General features: G+C 44.5%; 1 protein-coding gene across 2 annotated transcripts in view; it reads left to right on the plus strand.

Annotated features, from left to right (window-relative positions):
• Positions 1 to 9,089, plus strand: part of ACBD3 (acyl-CoA binding domain containing 3) — a 54,988-nt gene that overhangs the window by 41,437 nt on the left and 4,462 nt on the right. Inside the window, exons 6-7 of one of the 2 annotated variants that reach the window (XM_003790992.1) lie at positions 2,527 to 2,713; positions 5,688 to 5,972. In XM_003790992.1, coding sequence (XP_003791040.1) covers positions 2,527 to 2,713; positions 5,688 to 5,972 — 472 coding nt within the window. Of the gene's footprint in view, positions 1 to 2,526; positions 2,714 to 5,687; positions 5,985 to 9,089 lie in introns of both variants that reach the window. The other variant, XM_012805919.2, reaches the window with a different exon arrangement.

The raw sequence follows: 9,089 nt of genomic DNA on the forward strand, positions 1-9,089 counted from the left end.
GGCTCTTTCTCAAAAAAAAAAAAAAAAAAAATAAAGTACAGTTAGCTGCAATTTCTCATTTTCCCTACACATGGTAACTTTTGGGATACCCTATATACTCATACTCACTTGTGACCCCATATGAACCTCACAAAAAGCAATGTTGAGTGAAACAAGCTAGATATAGAAAAGAGGATAGACTATATAATCCATTTATATAAAGTTTTGTGTTTTGTTTGTTTGTTTTTTGAGAGAGTCTCACTGTGTTGCCCTTGGTGGAGTGCTGTGGCATCACAGCTCACAGCAACTCAAACTCTTGGGCTTAAGTGATTCTCTTGCCTCAGCTCCCAAGTAGCTGGGACTACAGGTGCCCACCACGACACCCAGCTATTTTTTTGTTGTAGTTGGCATTGTTGTTTAGCAGGCCCAGGCCAGATTGAAACCTGCCAGCCCTGGTGTATGTGGTTGGCTCCCTAACCACTGAGCTACAGGCACTGGCCCAATCGTCTGACAATTTTAAGAACACATGTTAATTATGTGCTTTTTTTTTTTTTTTTGAGACAGAGCCTCAAGCTGTCCTGCTAGGTAGAGTGCCATGGCCTCACAGCTCACAGCAACCCCGAACTCCTGGGCTCAAGCGAGTCTCCTGCTTCTGCCTCCCAAGTAGCTGAGACTACAGGTGCCCACCACAACGCCCAGCTATTTTTTGGTTGCAGCCGTCATTATTGTTTTGGCAGGCTGGGCTCGATTCAAAACCACCACCTTAGGTGTATCTGGCTGGCGCCTTAGCCACTTGAGCCACAGGCGCCGAGCCTTTTTTTTTTTTTTGACAACTCAGTCTGTCACCCAGGCTAGAATGCAGTTGTGTCATTGTAGTTCCCTGCAACCTCCAACTCCTGGGCTCAAGAGATGGTCCTTTCTCAGCTTTCCAAGTAAATGGACAGGCACATACTATGATGCCCAGATAATTTTTTTTTTCTTTTTTTCTGAGACAGAGCCTCAAGCTATCGCCCTGGGTAGAGTGCCATAGCACCACGGCTCACAGCAACTTCTAACTCCTGGGCTCAAGCAATTCTCCTGCCTCCAGCTCCCAAATAGCTGGGACTACAGGTGCCTGTCAAAATGCCCAGCTATTTTTTGGTTGCAGCTGTCATTGTTGTTTGGCGGGCCCGGGCTGGATTCGAACCCTCCAGCTCAAGTGTATGTGGCTGGCACTTAAGCCACTTGAGCCACAGGTGCCGAGCCTTTTTTTTTTTTTGAGGCAGAGTCTCAGTTTGTCACTCTCAGTACAGTGCTGTGGCATCACAACTCACCGCAGCCTCCCAAGTAGCTGGGACTACAGGCACCCACCACAACGCATGGCTATTTTTTTGTTGCAGTTTGGCTTGCAGCTGGGTTTGAACCCACCACCCCCAGTATATGGGGCCGGCACCCTACTCACTGAGCCACGGGCACTGCCCAATTTTTCTGTTTTTTTGTAGGAAAGGGTCTCACCCTTACTCAAGCTGATCTTGAACTCCTGGCCTCAAGCCATCTTCCTATTTCAGCTTTCCAAAGTGCTAGGATTATAGGCGTAAACCATCATGCTTGGCCTAATTTTTGCCTTTAATAGTTTTTCATTTTAGGTTGATTATTTCTGTTTACTTTAATTTTTTGGGCTTAGTTTTTTTCTTTTTCCTCTTTTTTGAGTGAGACAGAGTTTCACATTGTTGCTCTGGGTAGAGTCGTTGACATCACAGCTCATAGCAACCTCAAACTCTTGGGCTCAAGTGATTCTCTTGCCTCAGCCTCCTGAGTAGCTGGGACTATAGGAGCCTACCACAACGCCCGGCTATTTTTAGAGATGAAGTGTTGCTGTGACTCAGTCTGGTCTCAAATATGTGAGCTTAGGGAATCCACCCACCTCAGCCTTCCAGAGTGCTGGGATTACAGGTGTGAGCCACTGCACCCAGCCCTTTTTTGCTTAGTTTTTCTAATGATTCTCAGATCACAGAAATAAAATCCTTTGTTACACTTTCTTACCCACATTAATTTTTATCATTTTTAGCTGTCAGTTTAATAGTGTACTACTAATATTTATTATAGATCAGATAAAAACTGATTAAAAGTTTATTAGTGGCCAAGTGTGGTAGCTCACACCTGTAATTCTAGCACTCTGGGAGGCTGAGGCTGGAGGATCACTTGAAGACAGGTGTTCGAGACCAGCCTAATCAAGAACAAGACTCTTCTCTCTACCAAAAATAGAAAAATTAGCTGGGCATTACGGTGGACACCTGCTGTGGTCCCAACTATTCAGGAAACTAAAGCAGGAAGATTACTTGAGCCTAGGAGTTTGAGATTGCTGTGAGCTGGGCAGATGCCCTGGCACTCTAGCCTGGGCAACAGAATGAGACTCTGTCTCAAAAAATAAAAAAGAAGTTTATTAGTAATTTCTTGGAGCAGAGTACTTTAGTAGGGCAAAAGCATGTGGTCAGAATGCACTCCAGGGCAGATGTCCTATTTATGAGCCTTTTGGTCAGTATATCCTCACTTTTTCTTAAATCATAGGCAGCATTACAGAAACAGCAGGAAGTAGTAGTGGCTGGGGCTTCTTTGCCTACATCATCGAAAGTGAATGCAGCTGCACCGAGTGATAGGCTGTCAGTTAATGGACAGGCCAAAACCCACACTGAGAACTCTGAAAAGGAACTTGAACCAGAAGCTGCAGAAGAAGCCCTAGAGAATGGACCAAAAGGTATGTTCTGACCTGTGTATTCATTCAGGGGTCATAGTTCAGACTCCATGAAAAGCAAATTCACCAAGTTGGGTGAACTAGCTTTTGAGACTAATTATATATTTGTGAGTTAAACACCTTTTTACTTTTTTAAGTCTGAATCTGATTCTTCTGGAGACCCTTAGAATTGTGTAGAAGAGGAAACTAGATGTCCAAATTTGTCCAAACCAAATTTAGAAGGTTACACTAACAGTAAACATTTATTATCTTATATAGTTGTTTTTTTTTGAGACAGAGTCTCTCTCTCGCCCTCAGTAGAGTGCCGTAGTGTTGCTTCCAGCAACCTCCAGCTCTTGGGCTTAGGCGATTCTCTTTCCTTAGCCTCCCAAGTAGCTGGGAATACAGGTGCCCGCCCCAACACCCGGCTATTTTTTTATTGCAATTTGACCGGAGCTGGGTTCAAACCACCACCCTCGGTATATGGGGCTGGCACCCTCCTCACTAAGCCACAGGCACAACCCTCCTTTGGACATTTTTAAGGCCAAAGATCCTGTTTGTCTTATTATGTGTATTGGTTATCTATTGCTGTTTAACAGATTATACCCAAATTTAGAAGGTTACACTAACAATAAACATTTATTATCTCATATAGTTTCTGTGAGTCAGGATTTCAGGAGTAGTTTATAGTTGGATGGTCTGTCTTAAGGTCTCTCATGAAGTTGGCAGTCAAAATGTTGGCTGGGGTTATAGTCAGGTGAGGGGCTGAGTGGACGGAAGGTGAGGGCCGCCCTCACATGGCCAGCAAGTTGGTACTGGCTCTTGGCACAAAGTCTCAGTTCCTTGGCCCATGAAACCTCTCCGTAGGGCTACTTGAATATTCTCAACATACAGTGGCTGGCTTCCCTCTGAGCATATAATCCAAACGAGAATAAGGCAGAAGTGGCAGTGACTTTTATGCCCTGACTTTGGAAGTAATACATTAATATTTTCACTACATTCTGTTGGTCACACATACCAACCCTGAGATGTTGTGGGTGTTGAGCCCTTAAATGTCTGAAGACTTGGAAGTAAAGGTCTCTGGGGGCCTGTTTGGAAGCTGGCTACCATACATTACTATATTTTTGTTTTGTTTTGGGGTTTCTTTGAGACAGAGTCTCACTTTGCCATTCTTGGTAGAGGGCCATGGCATTGTAGCTCACAGCAACCTCAAACTCTTGGTCTCAAGTAATCCTCTTACCTCTGCCTCTCGAGTAGCTGGGACTATAGGCACCTGCTACAGCACCCAGCTATTTTTTTAGAGACGGCATCTCACTCTGGCTCAAGCTGGTCTCGAACTCTTGAGTTCAGGAGATATACCCACTTTGGCCTCCCAGAGTGCAAGGATTATAGGCGTGAGCCACCTCACCCAGCCTATATTACTATTTTTTGAGACAAAAGGGTAGTGTTGCCTAGAAAATAGCTTTGACTTTTCAAAGCTCCACTAGCTTTCCATGGGCAGCTCATTCATTGAGTGCTGGGGATAGTGGTAAGGCAAAATAAACACAGAAAATGTGAAGCATAGCTTTAGGAAGTACTGTGTGAGAGAGGTACATTATAGTTTGAGAACATACAATATGGAGAGTGTGACCTAGTCAGAAAGATCACTGGAGTCTTTCCTGAGGAAGGGACGATTGAGCTGAGAGATTTGAGGAAGAGTAGTTAACTAAGTAGGAGGAAGGAAAATGCATCCCAGTGGCAATGGTCAAGGATGATGATGTGGGTCACAAGAAATTGGATTTCAGAGATCTTCCTTGTCTTTTTGAAATAAGAGAAAATTGCTTCAGAAAAGACCTTGAAATCTCTTGGTTTACTGACCCCAACCTTTCTTATCAAGGGTTTGTACCAGTATTTTCAAATGAGAAAAAATCTTTTGTCAAAGACTCTGCAGTTAACTTGGGAAGAGTTGGGTGGGGTAGTTCAGTGCACATAGATATTGCTCAGTAAAAAGACTTGACCTCTTTTCCTCAGTCTGTAGTGGTTCCAGACCTATCCAGACTTTTCTGTTCCTTTGAGCTTGCTTAGAATAGCCCTGTGGAATTCTTACAAGTTAAGACTTTTTTTCAACAGATGGGCTGAAATCAAATGTCAAATTTCTTTGTTCACACCCAAAAGAGTAATATATACCTAGGTCCAGGTCTCTTCTTTGCCAGAATGTTTCCCTAGCTGCAATTAGGGAGTTTTCAAAGTTATTCTTAAATTCCCCATTCATTGTTAGAGTATTGAAAAACATCACTTCTGGCCTGGTGCGGTAGCTCATGCATATAAACCTAGCGCCTTGGGAGGCCATGATAGTGGAATGCCTGACCTCAGGAGTTGGGAGATCAGCCTGAGCAAAAGTGAGATAGACAGGTTCGAGACCAACCTGAGCAAGAGCGAGACCTGGACCTCATCTCTAAAAACAGCCAGGCATTTGGGGCAGGGGGTGGGGGGGGTACCTGTAGTTCCAGCTACTTGGGAGGCTGAGGCAAGAGAATCACTTGAGCCCAAGAGTTAGAGGTTGCTGTGAGCTCTGATGCCACAGCACTCTACCAGAGGTGACAAAGTGAGACTCTGTCTCTCAAAAAAAAAGCAAAACAAAAAACTAGCCAGGTGTTATGGTGGGAGGCTGAAGCAAGAGAATTACTTGAGCCCAAAGGTTTGAGGTTGCTAAGGCACAGAATGAGACTCTGTCTCAAAAAAAAAAAAAAAATAATAAAATAATTTCCAAGCTTGAGAATTGCATTTGTTACTTGAAGTAGTGTGATGACCTCTGAATACCTGTGACATTGTTAAATTTTATAATCTGGAGAAACTCATGGGGAGGATTTTTTATTCCTCCAAATCTGGTCTAGGTAAGCTAGACCATATTGTGCTTGGTGCCTAAGTGCAGCTGGGGAGGCAGTCCTATGCAGACGTTACTGCCTGCAGGGTGAAGGTTCTTTCAGTTTAGCTTCTCTGTAATTCTTATTGCCTTTAGAGTCTCTTCCAGTAATAGCAGCTCCATCCATGTGGACAAGACCCCAGATCAAAGACTTTAAAGAGAAGATTCGGCAGGATGCGGATTCTGTGATTACAGTGGGCCGAGGAGAAGTGGTCACTGTTCGAGTACCCACCCACGAAGAAGGATCATATCTCTTTTGGGAATTTGCTACAGACAGTTATGACATTGGGTTTGGGGTATATTTTGAATGGACAGACTCGCCAAACACGGCTGTCAGCGTGCATGTTAGTGAGTCCAGCGATGATGACGAGGAAGAGGAAGGTAGAGCCATTGGTCTGTATTCAATACCTGCTGGGTTGTGTATTGGCAAAAGTGGTAGATGGTTCAGAAATAGGTGAAGCCACGTGCTTCCTGACTAACACTTCATAGTCAGGGAACAGTTTCTTTATTAGTGGGACCTTTAGCAAAAAAGGTTATAAGAAAGGCCAGCCTGTGGCTCAGTGAGTAGTGCACCAGCCCCATATACCGAGGGTGGAGGGTTTGAAGCTGGCCCCGACCAAACTGCAACAACAAAAAAAATAGCTGGGTATTGTGGTGGGTGCCTGTAGTCCCAGCTACTCGGGAGGCTGAGGCAAGAGAATCGCCTAGCCCAGGAGTTGGAGATTGCTATAAACTGTGACATCACGGTACTCTACCGAGGGTGATAAAGTGAGACTCTGTCTCTAAAAAAAAAAAAAAAAAGAAAGGTCACCTGACTTGGTGCCTGTAGCTCACCAGCTAGGGTGTCAGCCGCATACACTGGAGCTGGCGGGTTCTAATCCAGCCCAGGCTTACCAAACAACAGTGACAACTGCAACCAAAAATAAACATAGCCGGGCATTGTGGCAGGTGCCTGTAGTCCTAGCTACTTGGGAGGCAGAGGCAAGAGAATTGCTAAAGCCCAGGAGTTAGAGGTTGCTGTGAACTGTGACGCCATAGCACTCAACCAAGTGTGACAAAGTGAGACTGTCTCAAAAAAAAAGGAAGAAAGGCCAGCCTCTTACAGGGAATTGGGACCTGAACCTGAATTTTTCTGTATGCCAGGAAAGTCTGGCAATTTACTATTTTACTGCTTCCTGAATCCTATTTTGTGTGTAGCCTTTTGTGCTAAAAAGCCAGATATGCAAGATCATTTTGAATCATTTTATTTTATTTTATTTTTTATTGAAACAGAGTTTCACTGTTGCCCTCAGTAGAGTACTGTGGCATCACAGCTCACAACAACCTCATACTCTAGGGCTTAAGTGATTCTCTTGCTTCAGCCTCCCAAGTAGCTGGGACTACAGGTGCCCACCACAATGCCTGGCTATTTTTTTATTGCAGTTGTCATTGTTGTTTAGCAGGCCAGGGCTGGGTTTGAACCTTCCAGCCTTGGTGTATATGGCTAGCACCCTAACCATTGAGCTACAGGAACCAAGCCATTTTGAATAATTTTTTTTTTTTTTTTTTTTTTGAGACAGAGTCTCAAGCTATCACCCTGGGTAGAGTGCCATGGCATCACAGCTCACAGCAACCTCCAACTCCTGGGCTCAAGCGAGTCTCCTGCCTCCACCTCCCAAGTAGCTGAGATTACAGGTGCCCGCCACAACGCCCAGCTATTTTTTGGTTGCAGCCGTCATTGTTGTTTGGCGGGTCCAGGCTGGATTCGAACCCACCACCTTAGGTGTATGTGGCTGGCACCTTAGCCACTTGAGCCACAGGCACCGAGCCTAAATTTATTTTTCTGATATTAGTTTTTTAGGTCATTGTAAGATTTTTTTTAATGTAAATTCAGAAACTCATAGAACATTCTACCTAAAAAAAGTTTTAAGTATTTTTCTGTTTGGAAATCCCTGTTTTACTAGAGTGGAATTTTTTTATTTTATTTTATTTTTTATTTATTTTTTTTGAGACAGAGTCTCACTATGTCACCCTCAGTAGAGTGCTGTGGTATCATAGCTCACAGCAACCTTGAACTCTTGGGCTTAGACTCAAGCGATTTTCTTGCCTCAGACTCCCGAGTAGCTGGGACTACAGGTACCCACCACAATGCCCAGATAGTTTTTTGTTGTTGCTGCAGGTATTTAGCTGGCCTGGGCTGGGTTTGAACCCACCACCTTCAGTGTATGTGGCTGGCGCCATAACCACTGTGCTACGGGCGCTGAGCCTGAAATTTTTTATTTATTCTGAATAAGTAGACAAAATTGGGTATTTTCAAGGTCAATCTAAACTATCTTGATCTAGGAAGTAGGTTATACATATAAAATATATTGCTTATTAAGAAGATAGTCTCCTGGCTCAGCGCCTGTGGCTCAGGTGGCTAAGGTGCCATCCACATACACCTAATGTGGTGGGTTCAAATCCAGCCCGGGCCTGCCAAAACAACAATGACAGCTGCAACCAAAAAATAGCCAGGTGTTGTGGCGGTTGCCTGTGGTCCCAGCTACTTAGGAGGCTGAGGCAGGAGACTCACTTGAGCCAGGAGTTGGACGTTGCTGTGAGCTGTGATGCTACGGCACTCTACCCAGGGGGACAGCTTGAGGCTCTGTCTCAAAAAAGAAAAAAAAAAAAAAGAAGATAGTCTCCTTAATTTTGTTACCCAGAAAAGTTAGAACTTGGGGTTTTTTTACACATCTGGTTAGCACTTAAATTTCGTAGACTTGACTCAGAATAGTAAGAAGGAGGGCCCTGACAGTGAGAATGGAAAAGCAGCATAGCTCAGTTCTTCAGGACTGACTGACCTTTCAGATGATTATAAACAGACTACTTATTTTTGCAGAGGATTGGCAATGTTGTTTTATGGGGATTGTATTGGGATAAATGTATTTATTTATTTTTGAGACATAGTCTCAGTATGTTGCCCTCCTTAGAATGCTGTGGCTTCACAGTTCACAGCAACCTCAAAATCCTGGCCCCAAGCTATTCTCCTGCCTCAGCCTCCCAAGTTACTTGGAACTACAGGTGCTCACTGTAACGCCTGGCTATTTTTTTGTTGTATTTGTCATTGTTTGGCAGGCCCTGGCTAGATTCAAATCCACCAGCTCTGGTGTATGTGGCTGGGGCCATAGCCAGTGAGCTACAGGCTTTGATCCTTGGGATAAATTTTAAAAGATACTGTTGGATGGGGCGGCGCCTGTGGCTCACTGAGTAAGGCGCTGGTCCCATATACCAAAAGTGGCATGTTCAAACCTGGCCCCAGCCAAACTTTAACAAAAAAATAGCTGCATGTTGTGGCGGGCGGGCGTCTGTAGTCCCAGCTACTTGTGACGTCACGGCACTCCACCGAGGGCGACAAAATAGTACTCTGTCTTTTTTTTTTTTGAGACAGAGCCTCAAGCCGTCCCCCTGGGTAGAGAGCCGTGGCATTACAGCTCACAGCAACCTCCAACTCCTGGGCTCAAGCGAGTCTCCTGCCTCCGC

This window comes from Otolemur garnettii, unplaced genomic scaffold (genome assembly GCF_000181295.1).
Source record: "Otolemur garnettii isolate 467f Iridium unplaced genomic scaffold, OtoGar3 scaffold00045, whole genome shotgun sequence".
NCBI lineage: Eukaryota > Metazoa > Chordata > Mammalia > Primates > Galagidae > Otolemur > Otolemur garnettii.